At 34.2% G+C, this 16,959-nt stretch overlaps 1 protein-coding gene across 4 annotated transcripts in view; it reads right to left on the bottom strand.

Annotated features, from left to right (window-relative positions):
• LRBA (LPS responsive beige-like anchor protein) overlaps positions 1 to 16,959 on the bottom strand; it is a 731,946-nt gene that overhangs the window by 65,383 nt on the left and 649,604 nt on the right. For all 4 annotated transcript variants that reach the window (XM_044224882.1, XM_044224884.1, XM_044224883.1 and 1 more), the window contains one exon: positions 16,433 to 16,600. In XM_044224882.1, coding sequence (XP_044080817.1) covers positions 16,433 to 16,600 — 168 coding nt within the window. The remainder of the gene's footprint in view (positions 1 to 16,432; positions 16,601 to 16,959) is intronic.

The following is a 16,959-nucleotide window of genomic DNA, read 5'->3' as shown; positions in this document are numbered from 1 at the left end:
AATGTTCAGCGGCACTGTGTTCATGGATAATTTCAAACAGTATCTCTGTCTAGAACATTGATGTGCTCATTCAAAACACCTCCATCTCTAGCTACTGGAAATGAGTAGATAAAGCAGCCTGCCTAGAAAAATAAGTGAAATGTTGCTTCAAAGAGGTTGCCAATACTGAGAGGCAAACTGAAAATGTAGGGACATTTCTTAAAGAAAAATCAGAAGTTAATTTACTGTATTCAGAACATTAAATTATTCCTCAAAACCAGACACATATGTTTAAACTATGTCCTGGAAAGAAGTTGTCATTTAGTCATTCACTTGGTAAAAATCATGTTTATTTTCTCAAGAATATTTGTGAACATCCACTGTGTGAGAATAATGAAATGAGGTACAGTGAGCAATCAGATGACATGATCCTTGACCTTGAGGAACTTAGAGATGAAAGACAATATGCACACAAATACAAACGTACTCTCCAATTACACAGTACTGGCAGGGACAGTAAGACAAAAAAGTTACTGTTAGAACAGAGTTTAGTAATACTTAACATTTTAAAAATTTATATTTGACTTAAGAATTTCCCAAATACTAATAGAATTTCTGTTGCTTTTTTGTACCAATAATGAAAACTAAAAACAGTGATTATATTCTAAGTAAACTTTCTCATCTTTGATAGCAATGTTTTTCTAAAGATGCTATTCTGAAGACTTAGAATCTATCTATCATACTTGTAAATAACCTTACACAGATTTTTCAAATCTATGCAGTTTTTTTCATCTTACCCTTTCTAGAAGCTTACATTTAGTTTAAAATTTAGAGAACAAAATTCAGTCACTTGCTTTGAGACTACTTTTCACATTCTCCATTTAGAATGAAGATGGTATCTGAAGTAAACGGGTTCATGACAGAAGTCATCAGCATGACAGAGCGGCTCTGGATTCCTTGGGTAATTGACAGGGCAAAAAAATCATAAAAATATTAATACCCTGTGCCTGTTTTATATCTTTGCATGCATAATTTAGCTATACCTATTTAACTAAGCAGACTGCAATATGCAATAATAACTAGCAAAATACAAAGATTAGCTTTACTGACAACTTTGATGTTCATTTAATTGACTAAGGGAAACTTTGATTATTGTGGTTTTGATATACAAGAAAAGCTGGCATAATTTCAAGGTATTTTTTATGTAGGTTTTCAATTAAAACTTGACTAATCCTTACTGTTTATTTGCTTTTCGTTGTACAGTTCCTGCCCTGCACTGTGTCAAATATGCCATCTGTGTAACACACTTCTGGCCAGAGATACTTCAGAATTATTTTTGTAACACTCTGAATTGTGGCTGCGTGAAATCTTAACTTACTGTATTCAATACTTCTAACTTACTCTTTGCTACAACCAGAATAATCATGTCTTATTGTCCTACTCTTAAATCTCACAGCAGTCACAACAGATTCCTGCCCCACCTGCTTAAAACAGACTTACAGACCATTCCCTTAACTATTTAACAAATGTTAACAATGCTATAAATACCAATTGTGTTTATTCTTCCTGAAAGATTCACTGCAGCCAGTGTTCTGCAGTAGTGTTAGAGCTGAAACAAGCTGTTGACTCCCACCACGAAAGTGATTGAATTCTAAGCCAAAAATGCTTTCTTTGGATAAGATATCTGATTTGCTACCGCTGTCATGAAACTGGGGTCATGTAAACTTACACACTGCTGCTGCTGCTTTTGGAAAGCAGACCTTCTCAGAGTGATTATGTGTTGCTAAAACAGCATTTGGAAGGATAAATTTGGAAGAGCGAAAAGCAACCACTGACACTAAACACAACTTAGGGAAATTTTTCAGATTTTACTTTCACATTATAAGACCCATTGTATATAATTCTTTAAATTGAGCAATATCATGGCTCCCCTCCTCCTCTTCCCTGCCCATCTATGAATATAGAGCCAAGTTTCATTTTTAAAAGGAAATTAAGAACTAATTTCTGAACTTACATAAATATAAAATAACAGTGTATTTACTTAAAAAGGAGAAAATGACTCTTCCAGAGGAAAGGTGCAAGGTGACAGAAAAGCACAGATAATATTATTCATATTAATGTTTCTGAACAACATCTACCTACCTGAGCAAAGTATTTTTCTGCCTTTCAACCTCTCCACCTCTTCTTTCAACCTCTCACACATCTCAGGATATGCCCTGAACTCCTTACACAAAGACGGCTCAGACCCTGTGCTGTGTCTGTACTTCCCCTTTTGTCAGAACCTATTATCAAATCCTGTGCACAAAGAGCTGAATGTTTGGAAGGAATTGCTTAAAAAAAAAAAAAGATGTGTAATAAAATTATCTCTAATAGTGGAGTTTCAAGCATCATTAAAAGGTGAAAGATTCTCTGGCGGAGGCTCTTTTCTGTATATAACAAACCACATCCTATAGGAAGTGTTATAGCTGACATTAGCATGTGACTCTGGTATTCAGTAATAACATACAAATTTATAGTTTTGAATTATTTAAATTTTTATAGTTATTATGCATTGCTTTGCTGAATAAGTTTTTAAAGCCCTTTATATAACTATTTAATTGTAGACAGACACACACACACAACTAAGTAGTGAACCCAGAGATCTAGAATTCATGAATACTGAGCCAAAGTCTTCTTGATTTTAGAAAATGATGATAAGAACTACAATTAACAGTGATATATCTAAGATATTTTCCCTAAAAGTAGAAGAGGTCCTTTTGGTCCTCCTCAAATATGATAAGAAAAGTGAAAAAATAAACTCAAATTGCTAAAATGTATGAAAAAAATAATAGTTCAGTGAATTAAGTAACAAAGTAAAAGATTGCAAGTACTCTGATTTCTGAGTGAAAGAAAGTTAAGAAATTATAAATGATCTTTATCAAAGTTACATGAAGCTCATTAAACAGTCACTATCTTTGGCAACACTGAATATGGCCAAAAAACCAGAAAGTAATCACAAAACACCTCCAAATATCCAAAAGCAAAGTCAGTATCCTTCTCTTCATGTTAATAAGCTTCATTTGTTCAGATTTTCAGGAGGAGACTTCTTCCTCCTCAGAAAAGATAAAGAGTTATAGGCTAGTTGGCTTTTCCTCTTTAACTTTAAAGAAAAATAATTTTCAGAATTAGAAAGTAGTAAATGAAAGAATTCCGTGATCTCACTAACCAAATATAATGACCATCTTTGGTTAGATTGCCATACAAACATCTTGAGGTCTGTAATTCCAGACTTGTCCTTAATGCCTACATACACATATAAAAGTTGTATTTTATATATTTATAACATGTTTTTCCCTGTAATATGGCAAAATATACTTCCATAGCAATATTCTGGTGATGTATAGCATTCCACTGTATAGAAATACCAATATTTATTCAATCAGTTCTGTATTGGTAGAAATTTATGTGCATTTTTTTTCTTTTGCTATTATAAACAACAACTTTACAATTTAACATATTTTTCTGCATACTTTTTCAATTACTGCTTTTGGCTAAAGTTCTATGTAAATAATGCATGAATACTTTAAAAACTGATACAGATTGCTATAAAGATTAAACTGATTTTCATCCTCATCAAATATATCACAATGGTCTTTTTTCTTTTTTTTTTTTTTAATTGTCGGAAACTATTCGGAGATTTTAATGTGAAAACAGGCCCCTTTCCCAGTAGGAGATTCACAAAGAAAAAGCTGGAGATTCACAATATCTGTTTTCTAACTAAAGTTAGGATTTCCATTGTTTTTAATCTTAAATAATTTAGCAGGCAAATATGATGCATTTTAAATTGGATTTCATTGATTACTAGTGAGGATGAACTACTTTTCATTTGTGGTATATATTTCATCTTTTGTGAATTATCAGTTCCTAAATTTTGTTATTTATTTAATTTTTTGGGTGTATAGAAACTCCAGTTTTCATGAAACCAAATAATCAATTTCCTTAATAATTTTTTGGTTTTGATATCAGACTTCTAAAATTAGCCTTCTCTATTTCAAGATTATAAAACTACTCACCTACATTATCTTCTAAGTTCTGCAGTTTCATCTTTTATATTCATAACATAGTCTTTACTCCAAATAAGTAACTAATTCATTTGTAATTTCCTTCACTTTAAGTTAGGAAATAGGGAACTAAGTAAATTCATATTCTAAACAATTAGCTAGCTGTCCCAACATCACATATGGAAGAAGACAGCCTTTTCCCCAGTGATTTAAAATACCACATTTATCATATATGCTCATATGTAATATGTAATATGTCCATTTCTGGAACCTCTATTCTATTCCACTGAACTTTAGTTTCCTCACTAGAACATGTTGTCTTGATTACTGTAGTTTATGTTTATATATCTGGTAAAGTAATCAAAACCTATTTACTTTTCCTTTAATTTAGTCCTATCAATCTGGTTTCTCAGGCTACAGCATTTACAGAATAGTGAATTAGAGAGCAGGAGAAGGAATGCCCAAAAGACAGATATACATGACATAGTACAAGAAGCAAGAACTGATAGCTCCAGGGCAGAAATTAAAAAAAATATATAAAAAGAGATCACAAAAATTGAAAAAGAATAGCAGTATGGAATTGCTTAGTTTAAGGTCAAATATAGCATAGAATAACTAATATTAATAATTTAAAAATCACACTTACCAATTATGCTCCTCACATCACTATTGTCTTACTGAAGACAGTACTAAAAACTACTAAAAACTGAAGAATACCTATTGTTTTTCAAATATATACATAAAAGATTTATGAAACATGACTACGTCCAATGTGAGTCAAGTCTCTACAGATTACAAATAATCTGTATCATCTATTCCATATTCTTTAGCCGTAAATTATATTTAGTAACAAAAAGATAACTAGATTGCATGTATGAAGGCATGCCCTCACCAAAGTGATGACCTTTAAGTTGAGGAATAAATAACAAGGAGCCAGGATGTGAAAATCTAGAATAATCAGAGAAAATGATCACCATAAAAAGGTGCTAAGTCAGTGACAATGTCACAAGATCAGGAACAGAAAGAAGGTCGTATGGCAGACACATGAATGAGGAAGAGAACAGCACAGCATGGCCTGAGATCAGAGAGGAAGGCAAGGGCCAGATCATGTGGATCAAATTCTATGGTTAATATGAAATAGGAAGGTTTATGTAGAGGGCTAACTTGATCTGATTTATATTTTTAAAATAACATTTTAAAAGGGTGATCTTTTCTACGAATACTTGCCAAGGGAGGGCTGATGGTGGTGGCTGAGATTAATGATAGACAGACATAAATGGTTTTCAAATATGTTTTGGAGACACCATCAAATTAGCTGCTGTTCATCACCAACTTCTTACAGCTTCTCCAACTACCACATTGTTTTTTCCAGTCACAGAGCCATATGATACTACTTCCCACATGTAGTACATGTAGTATTCTCTGCTTTGAACTCCTCTACCTGTTCTGTTGCTTTGTCTACCTAACTCATTTCTTAAGGATTATGATTAGGCAGTTATTACTCCCCTAATCTGGGTTGGCTGTTCCTCCTTTGTGCTTCTATTTTTACTGTATAAAACTCAGAGCACATCACTGCACATGCACTAAAACTTGATCAATGAAATGTATTACACTAATGGTTAGATAACAGAGTTCTCAACTTTTGGTTATAGCAAATACCATTAATATTAAAACGGATAGCTGAATTCTGGATAAGAATATAAAATTGTTCTCGAAACCATACTCATAAATAAAATTATATGCTAAATGTGTTTAAAGAAAATATCTAAGGAAAATACTTATGTTATATTTTTTAGGAAAAGAAAATTGTTTGTATAATTAATATTCAACTCATCATGTATTTATCAATTTGGATTTTATAAGGGTTTTTTCCTTAATAAAAATATAAATATTTACTCTTACTCATATCTGACCCTGAATTTAAGTATCCTAATTTTTCTCTCTTTTTAAATTTCCTCCTTCCTTGATTTTAATTTTTTTGAAATGGTGTTAGAAAGGTTTGGTAAAGTTGTATAAAGAAAAAGAAGTAAATCAAACCAAATTCAGCAGATATAACAATGAGAAAATTGCCACTTTTATATATGTGTACCCTGTCCATGAAAGAATATATGTACTCATCACAAGAAAAAAATTCCATTACTATATATGACAGATGCTAACTAGACTTACTGTGATGATCATTTCACAATATATGAAAATACCAATTATGGTATGTACCTGAAACTAATATGATGCATGTCAATCATACCTCATTTTTAAAAAAATGCACAGAGGGGCGCCTGGGTGGCTCAGTGGGTTAAAGCCTCTGCCTTCAGCTCAGGTCATGATCCCAGGGTGCTGGGATTGAGCCTCGCACGCGCATGGGCTCTCTGCTCAGCAGGGAGCCTGCTTCCCCCTCTCTCTCTGCCTGCCTCTCTGCCTGCTTGTAATCTCTGTCTGTCAAATAAATAAATAAAATCTTTTTTAAAAATATAAATAAATAAATAAATAAATAAATAAATAATGCACAGAAAAGAGAATATATGTAATGCTGGAAAACAGAACAGACTGAAAAATAGTAAAGGTAGAGAAAACGGAGAAAGTATCAAAGAGACAGAGAGCTAAAGAGCAAAGAGGTCTATTAGAATAAACAGCTAAAGATAAGAATAAAAAAAAAAAAAAAGATAAGAATATATCTTTTATTCGGAGGTCACAGATATTTGAAAGAAAAATAGTATATTGCCTGAAAAATAATTCTCTCTGGTGATATATGCAAATGTAGCCATAGTTGTATATTGATAACCCAGCTGTTTTCTAAAAATTAAAAACAACATAAAAGTTTAATGTGCTGCAGGCTGTTTCTCTGATTACTCTCCCTCATCTTATGGTTATTATTTCTATCGTTTAGTGCTTTTTTTTATAGAGAGATTATTTTTATGATCACTTACTATGCCATATGTATTAACCATTCACTCTAGAATAAAACTTTCTCAAGAGAAATGAAGCTTTTCCCAAGTAGTAAGTAAATACATGACTTGTACATAAACAACTTGCCTCTGTGTGAATATCTAAGTGTTCCAAGTTAAACTAAATATATAGTAGGGAATAGAAATAAGTAAAACTATAGTTACTGACAGAAATAAGTCTAGTTTGCTTTTAATACTAGAAAAGCACAAATCTATCATGGTCCCATTACTATGATCTTGCAGAGATAATGCTCTAATATAAGTCAACTGTATGTACAAAGTTACTAATATTAGAGATGTTAAAGCATCTTAGAGGAACAAGATTCTGAAGAAAAGATGGTGTAGCCTAAGGATGGGGTGGGGAGTAAAAAGGAAAAGGGCAACAGTGGGAGCTTTACAACTAGCAGGAGGCTGTGACAAGACTTAGAGCTGCCCAGGCCTGGGGTTTACAGACACATGGTGGGCCACAATTAGAGCAGTAGGAGCTGGCTCCCTGGGCCACCTTGTATAGCTTTACTCCGATCTCAAAGTAGGAAGGAAACAGTGTTTATAAAGAAAGAGGCAGTCTGTTAGCAACATCCCTGAAATAGTGCCCTATTCACAAGTCACTCTATATACCCTTACCTAGTCTTACTTTCTTCAGTAATCTTTACTGCTTATTTTCTGTGCACCCCACTAGAATGTGAGTTCCATGAGGGAAGAGACTTGACTTTCTTGCTCATCTCTGTATTTTTAGTACTTCAAACATAATGATTATTTGTTAAATGAATGAATGAAAGAATTAATTCTTCCAATTAATCAGCCCCTTCCTTATCTATCCAAACCAGCCTAGATCACCAGTTAACAGCACCCCTTTAACAATTTCATCAATCACCCTTCCACTTACAATCCTTCTTTATATATTCCACCATACTTCCAAAGTAAAACCCCATCTCTCTCTCTCTCCATGTATATTTACACACAACACACAACACACACACACACACACACATACATCCCTTCTCCAGTCAACTTTTTCATACACCTACTCTCCTGCTGTTAAGACCAGAGAAAAACAATGGAAAGAAAATAACCATTTATTATTGAACATCCATGAAAACCACCCATCATTATGTTAAGTATTTCCATAAATATTATCTCACCTTTGGTACAAACCCTTGTAATCGTGTTCCCTTTCCCCCTCATTCATGCGTATTTACTTAACCCAGTCCTCAGGGTAACCTTCTACTCTCTAATCTCAGACAAGGAAGTATTGTTCCATGTTGTCCAGCGCTTATCTCTATCTGTGTCCTGGATTTTGTTCCCTTCTTCTTCCTCATAGAGCTTCGTAGTCTATTACATGCTTTGTTTCATGTACGTTTGACACGTTTCCCCTTTTTGGATCTTTGCAATTAACACAGAAACATGGCCAAATATTTACCCATTAAAAAAGAAAAAAAAAAAAACTCAGAGTGCCTGCTAGAGGGGTGTGGGTTTCTTTTTGTGGTGACAAAAATGTTCTAGAATTAGATTGTGGTGGTGCTTGTAGAACTGTGACTACAGTAAGAACTACTGTATTGTACACTTTAAATGGGTGAATTGTATCATATGTGAGCTATATCTCAATAAAATGATCATTCTCCCTTCAATTATTTCCTTTTCTCACTGTGTTTACTTGCTCATGTCCCATCCACTGCACAGTCCTCTACCTTCTAAGCTACTTTCTTTTTTTTTTTTTGTATTTTTTTTCCCAATTTATTTATTTTCAGAAAAACAGTATTATTTTTTCACCACACCCAGTGCTCCATGCAAGCTGTGCCCTCTATAATACCCACCACCTGGTGCCCCAACCTCCCACCCCCCGCCACTTCAAACCCCTCAGACTGTTTTTCAGAGTCCATAGTCTTTCTTTAAGATCACACAGCGACTCTTAGAATAATCCGGTGGGTATTTTCCAGTTCTTACCTTCTCAGTCTTCTTTCAGATAGATACTAAGACACACATGTAGTTATGTCGCTAACCTTCAACCTATAATCCACTGCCTTATGCCAATGCAGTTATAATTACTGTTTATGGCATTAAAGGCCCTTTATGGTAAGGCTCCTACCTTTCTCTCTCACCTTGTCACCTCTGGTTCACTGCCCATATATCACAGTCTCCTGTTCGTGATCTCTCTCACCTATATGCAGAAAGCCTATATAATTTCTTCTGTGTAGATACCCTTTGCTCATGATTCTACCTAATGTTCTCATTCACCCTCCAATCTACAGCCTCTCATTTTCCAGAAAAACAAGATGGATTCTGGCAGTCCGGAGTTAGTGCATATTGTCTATGCCTGTGCATAATACAGTGTACTTACCTGTTGGGAACTGTTTGCATTGTTATGGCTCTGGAAGCCTGGATAAGAAGTGAACTTGGACACACTTGGGGACGCCCTTGTGTGCCAAGGGAACTTGGAGCAAGTCCAGCGGGGACGCTCACATGGCTTGACTCTGAAAGGCTATTCAGGGTGAAAATAACATTTGCGTAGTTTTATGTGATTTACTTATGGCTTGTCTTGAGAAAAAAACACATTCTTGGAACCTTAAGATTATCACAAATTTTGGAGGTTAATAGCCTGTTAACATCCTGCCTGACTCATTTTTCACTGACGTATATGATTGAGTATTGATACCAGCATTGTGCTGAAGCTGTATAAAAGTGGTTACCTGGAGAAATAAAGTTGCTACTCGCCTGAGATGGGGTAGTCCTCCTGAGCCCGCTGTCTCTCTCTTTCTCTCTCTATTTTCCTTAAATCTCCCAGCCCTACTTTCAGGTGTTGTTCTCCGGCGGGACTGGCACTTACCTCTATACTGAATTTAATCACAGTATACTACAATTGTTTACTTACCCATATTCCCATGCTAGACAATGAATTCAAGCTGATGAGGAAAGGGGCTTGACTGTCAACTTTTTAACTGTACTATATAATTTTAGTATAGTAAAAGCTTGTTTTAAAAAATGAATAAATTGGGACACCACAGTGGCTCAATCAGTTAAGCACCTGCTTTCGGGTTGGGATTGAGTCCCACATTGGGTTCCCTGTTCAGTGGGGAGTCTGCTTCTTCCTCTTTCTTTGTCCCTCCCCCAGGCTTGTGCCCTCTCTCTCTAGCAAATAAACAAATAAAATCCTTAAGAAATGAATAAATTAATGACCTATTCTTGTTTTAAGTTCTTGTCTCACTTCACAATGAACTCTACAAGTGTCCTCTATGAAATAGTCTCTGATAACCTATCTAGTATAAGCATTTTATGTTCTTTCTGTGATGCAATCAGTAACTCATATTCTTTTTATGGTTGTGTTTCTTAACTCAGGGTTTTAACAGAGAACAACATAAGGAAAGGAACTAACATTTAACAGATACTTATGATGGGATAGGTACCATGCCAGGCACTTAAAATGCATTATACTACATCTAATCTGTTGGGTAGGTATACTCATACCAATTCTATATATGAGGAAACAGAGTCCCAAGATAAGCCAAGTCACACAACTAGTGGGCATCAGGATCAGCAATTAATTTCATATCTATCTATTTATTTGCTTGTTTATTCTTCTGTATCACACTGCATTATGTTGCAAGACTTAGCACTATGAAATGGAATGGCTGTATTAAAAAATTATCATATTCATTTTAATAACATCCAAAAACCTTTGAGAATTAATCATGCATATTTAGATGAATAGTGCTAAGGAACAAAGTAATATATAAGTAATATATAGTAGTCCCCCTTTATCTGCGGTTTCACTTCAATGGAGTCTGTTACCTGTAATCAACCATGGCAGATGACTCTACTTCTGCCACATAATCAGGTCAATACTAGCCTAACACTATGTGACAATGTCTATGTCATTCACCTCATTTCATCTCATTGGGTAGGCATTTTATCATCTCACACCATCACAAGAAGGGTGAGTACAATAAGATATTTTGAGAGAGAGAGAAGCCACATTCACATAGCTTTTATTACAGTGTATTGTTACAGCTATTCTATTTTACTTTTAGTTATTGTTGTTAATCTCTTACTGTGTCTAATTTATAAAATAAACTTTATTATAAGTATGTATGTATGGGACAAAACACAGTATTTATAGGTTTAGTACTATCCACAGTTTCAGGCATCCATTGGGGTCTTGAAACATCCCCCATGTATAAGGGGGCGACTACTGTATTTATCTTTCAAGATATTGAGTACCTACCATACTTAGAACATAACAGGCCATGTTTTTTAAGTGAATGCAAACCTAATACAATGTAAAAAAATTTGTATGTGATGAGTGGGAAACTCTCTAGTTAAAATTTAATTTGCTAATAATTAACTAACTACTTGGGGTTGTGGAAAAGAGAAAGAAGCCAAGGAAATGTAAAGCAAAAGTTTTAAATAATTTAAGCAAATGCTGATCTTGAAAAATAAATACTTTTGAGGTAGCTCCTTGAAAAGCTAAATACCATAAAATCTAGAAATCTACTTTTGGGTATATATATAAAAGAAGTGAAAGCAGAGATTTAAACAGACACTTACACACCAATGTTTATAGAAACACTATTCACAATAGCCAAAGGTGAAAACAACTCAAAATGTCCATAATCAGATAAATGGATAAACAAAATGCGGTATGCCCAAATAATGGGATATTAGTCATCTTTAGAAGAAAGTAAATTTTGACATATGCTACAATACAGATGAACATTGGAGATACTATGCCAAGTGAAATAGGCTGGAAAGGATGAATATGTGACTCCACTTCTATGAGGTACCTACAGTAGTTGCATTCCTAGAGACAGAAAACAAAATGGTGGTAGTCAAGGACTAAGGAGGAGTGGGGGCATGGATCAGGAGATACTGTTTCAAGGAATACAGAGTTTCAGTTTGGGAAGATGGAAAACTTCTGGAGATGGATGGTAGTAATGGTTGCACAACACTGAATTACACTCAAAATGGTTAAAATGGTAAGTTTTATGCTATATTTTTATAACAAAACATTATTTGAAGTCCTAACATGTTAGTTTAAATGAAAGAAAAATATTATTTAATTTATTCATATATTTCAATTATATGAATATCCATTAATATCTAAATGGACTAAAACAAAATTCAAATATTCTACCAAGTTAATTTAACAAACATTTACTATCCTATTGTCTGACCCCATGCCTAGAATTTGGATTCAGAAAATATGGTCACCAAAGATATATGATAGCCAATGGTCATTAAAGCCATACTGTCTACTAGCCATACAGGCAATTTAAGTTTGGATTAATCAGAAATAAATAAAATTAAGTATTCAGTTTTTCAGTCACACTAGCCACATTTCAAATGTATAACAGCTACATAGGACTAGTAGCTACTGTACTGGACAGTGCTCTTTTACATTATACTATAAATACTAAATGGTAAACTTCTTTGGTAAATCATTGGCAAATATGAGTAAGAGAGGTGGTTAGTCCAGAATAATAACAAAGAGCCAAAACGGATTATTATTTGTCCCAGTTCCATGAAAAATATTCTTCATATTTTGACAGAGATTGCATTAAATCTGTAGATTGCTTTGTGTAGAGTGGACATTTTAACCATATTGGTTCATCTAATCTATGACATAGAATATCTTTCCATTTGTGTCATCTTCAATTTCTTTCCTAACAGTTTTATAATTTGTATGGAACCAAAAGACCCAAAAGGGCCAAAGCAACCTTGAGAAAGAAGAAAAAAGCTGGAGGTGTCACAATCCTAGATTTCAAGAAATGGTACAAATCTGAAGTAATCAAAACAGTATGGTACCAGCACAAAAAGACACATAGCTCTATGAAACAGAAGAGACAGCCCAGAAACAAACCCATGCATGTCTGATCAATTAATCTGTAACAAAGGAGGCAAGAATATACAATGGGGAAAAAATAGTCTCTTCAACAAATGGTGCTGGGAAAACTAAACAACTACATGCAAAAGAATGAAACTGTGTATGGTTTGTTATACCAATCACAAAAACAAACCCCAAATGAATTAAAGGCCTAAATGTGAGATCTGAAACCATAAAAATCCTAGAAGAAAGCATAGGTTATAATTTCTCTGATATCAGCACAGGGACATTTTTCCAGATCTGTCCTCTCAGGCAAGGGAAATAAAGCAAAATTCAACTATGGAGACTACATCAAAATAAAAAGCTTTTGCACAGCAAAGGAAACCATCAACAAAATGAAAAGGCAACCTACCAAATGGGAAAACATATTTGCAAACGATATATCCAAAAAAGGATTAATATCCCAAGTATATAAAGAGCTTCTATAACTTAACAGCAAAACACCAAATAATCCAATTGGAAAAAAGAAATGGGCAGAGGATCTAAATAGACATTTTTCCAAATGTCTTTTGGATGGCCAACAGACACATAAAAAGATGTTCAGCATCACTCATCATCAGGGAAATGCGAGTCAAAACCACAATGAAATATCATCTCATATCAGTCAGAGGGCTAAAATTAAAGACAAGAAATAACAACTGTTGGCAAGGATGTGGAGAAAAAACAACCCTTGTACACTGTTGGTGGGAAGGCAAACTGGTGCAGCCACTGTAGAAAACAGTACAGACATTCCTCAAAAAATTAAAAATAGAATTACCTTATGATCCAGTGATTTCACTACTGTTTACCCCAAAACAATTAAAACATGAATTCAAAAAGATAAAGGCACTCCCATGTTTACTGCAGCACTATGTACAATAGCCAAGCTTTGAAAGCAACCCAAGTCCATCTGTAGATGAATGGATAAAGAAGATGCGGGGTATATGTATGTATATGTATGTGTGAATATTACTCAGCCATAAAAAATGAAATCTTGCCATTCACAACAACATGGATGGACCTACAGGGTATAATGCTAAGTGAAATAAGTCAGAGAAAGACAAGTATCACATGATTTCACTCATATGTAGAATTTAAAAATTAAACAAACAAACAAAAGGAAAAAGAGACAACCAAAAAATCAGACTCTTAAATACAGAGAACAAACTGGTAGTTGCCAGAGACAAGGTGAGTGTGGGGAATGGGTGAAACAGATAAAAGGGAAAAACAAAAAAGCAAAAAAAAAACAACAAAAATTCCCTCATAAAACAAAGAACCAATTACATTCTGTAAACAACCCGCTAATTAAACGTTTCACTTTTTAACCAGTAGTATCACAAGGGTACAGGCTGAGAGCCATCCTTTACCATGCAAATGTAGCATAAACTTTAATGACAAGGAAGGTGTGTTCTATCATCTTTGATATGTCAATAGTCTCTAAAAAAATATAGGATCCCATATTGGAAGAAAGTGTTAAGTATATCTTCATGGCAACTCTACAGAGTACTATAGAATTTCAAAATTAACATTACAGATTATTGCTAAATATGCTGCTATGTTAAGTAAAACAGGAGATTCTAGGATAAAGAAGGTATGGTATATATACACAATGGAATATTATGCAGCCATCAAAAGAAACGAAATCTTGCCATTTGCTACAACATAGATGGAACTAGAGGGTATTATGCTTAGCGAAATAAATCAATCAGAGAGAGACAATTACCATATAATCCCCCTGATATGAGGAAGTTGAGAGGCAATGTGAGGGGCTTGTGGGGTAGGAAAGGAATAAATGAAACAAGATGGGATTGGGAGGGAGACAAACCATAAGAGACTCTTTTTTTTTTTTTTTTAAAGATTTTTTTTTTATTTATTTGACAGAGAGAGAGATCACAAGTAGGCAGAGAGTTAGGCAGAGAGAGAACGGGAAGCAGGCTCCCCGCTGAGCAGAGAGCCTGATGCGGGGCTCGATCCCAGGACACTGAGATCATGACCTGAGCCCAAGGCAGTGGCTTAATCCACTGAACCACCCAGGCACCCCCTCATAAGAGACTCTTAATCACACAAAACAAACTGAGAGTTGCTGGGGGGAGGGGGTAAGGGAAAGGGTGGTTGGGTTATGGACATTGGGGAAGGTATGTACTATGGTGAGTGCTGTGAAGTATGTAAACCTGGCAATTCACAGACCCATGCCCCTGGGGATAATAATATATGTTAATTAAAAAATTAAAAATTATTTTAAAAATATTAAGAAAGGAAAAAAGTAAAACAGGAGATAGTAAAATCAAATTTATACTGTGATTTCAGTCATAAAGCAGCTAGGCAGACATATGAATAATTACTATAAGGGAACATGAAAAAATAAAAATAGGTGGTGTATTTGTTGAAGAATTACATCTATAAAACAAAGTAATACTGTTCAAATGTTTTTAGAGCAAAAAAGGAAGCTGGTCTATGCTATTCTATTCTAACAATGAAATTATATACTGTTTTGTAACAACATTTGTATGTTTGCTTTAACCTCAGTTTCATATATGGAAATATGTATATTCTGTATCATGCAATCGGTTGTTGCTCTAATAAAATAAAATAAAATGGCCCTGCAAAGAACATTTTCAAAGAACTGAAAAATTAGAAAAGTCTTCATGAGTTCCTTTGATTCCATCTCTAAATTAAGCTGAAAAATAACAATTCAAAACCTGTGCAATTTAAGACAAATGTATACATAATACACGATGCTTCTGTTTGTGTACTGTTTGTTATCTGGGACATAAAGCAGACAATAATATATACTGGCAAATATATTTAAATATGTATACTGTCAATATTACCGTGTCATAAGTAGAATTAAAAAGGAATGCATCACGTGTTGGTGAAAAATAGCAAGCCTTACTCATCACAAATAATGTTCCCTTTACAGTGATATAAAACATTCCCTATGAATCACTCTTGGTTTCTTAAATACGCTTGTTCTAAAATTGTATAGATGCTTAAGATGGTCTAACTCTATAATTTTTGTACATGCTGTATGTTAGCATTAGGAGAATGCATAACTAGATTAAAAATAAAATTATCAAGGCTATATGCAGACTTTTTGGTTTATGTTGTATTTATTAAAACTATGTGTTGAGTGTTCTACCTAAGAAAATAAATGACAAAGATAAAACAAGGTAGAGACTTCCTTCCAACTCTTAACTTCTATATGGTTAACATAGACTTATGTACTATATATATATATATATATATGAATTATATATATATGTTTTATCACATTTAAAAAGATTTATGCTTATAATATTTTAATAATTACTATTTTCCTAACGCTTTTGTGAGAGTACCCTTCAAAGTTATAAAAATTATAAATATGATCAATGATCTCTGAATGGGTTCACACTGAAGAAGCGCTCATTTTATATTGACTCAAATGTTTTGCGGAGGCCAGTCTTGGATTCAAGTTCCAGCTTAGGTCACTACCTGAGAGGTCATTCTGCTCAACTCACTTCACTCATCTGGTTTTTAGTTTCATCATAAGCAAAATGAAAGCACGGGGGAAGAGGATATCCAGTACCTTCTAGTCTAAAGATACCTGAGAGATCCAGTCAGAAATTTACCTCTCTCAATACAGGATCAGTTATTGAATTCAGATTGACAGCTCCTTCATAGGTCAGGTAATAGAACACATTGAGGGATCGAACAGCCTCTGGTCCTAGTTGTTTATAGCCAAAAATGAGATCAATCCATTGGTGAAGCTGGCAGGAAACAAATTCACTCTCCAGGGCCTGAAAAAGAGGGCACAGATCATATTGTTATACTGATTTCAGCTTTTTAAAAAATAGAGAAATTTAGAACAAGCAGTAAAGTTTTACACTAAATTTATTGTGAATAGACTTATTCTGATGTCCTATTTTCCAACGGAGTCAGTTCTCCTTTGTTTATAATTAGAAAATTTCTGGCACTTGTCACACTGAATTGTATTACATTGCTTACATGTCAGTATGATTCTACTACACTGTAAGCACTGTGAGGGCCAGGACTGGGTCTATTTTGGTCATATTTATAACTCAGGGCCTCACAGGTACCCAATTTATGCTTCAAAGAATGGAGGTGATGCAATGTAAAGGCTACTTTGGAAAAGCAC

This window comes from Neovison vison, chromosome 11 (genome assembly GCF_020171115.1).
Source record: "Neovison vison isolate M4711 chromosome 11, ASM_NN_V1, whole genome shotgun sequence".
In the NCBI taxonomy this organism is placed as follows: domain Eukaryota; kingdom Metazoa; phylum Chordata; class Mammalia; order Carnivora; family Mustelidae; genus Neogale; species Neogale vison.
This window is presented reverse-complemented; position numbering and strand designations above follow the sequence as displayed.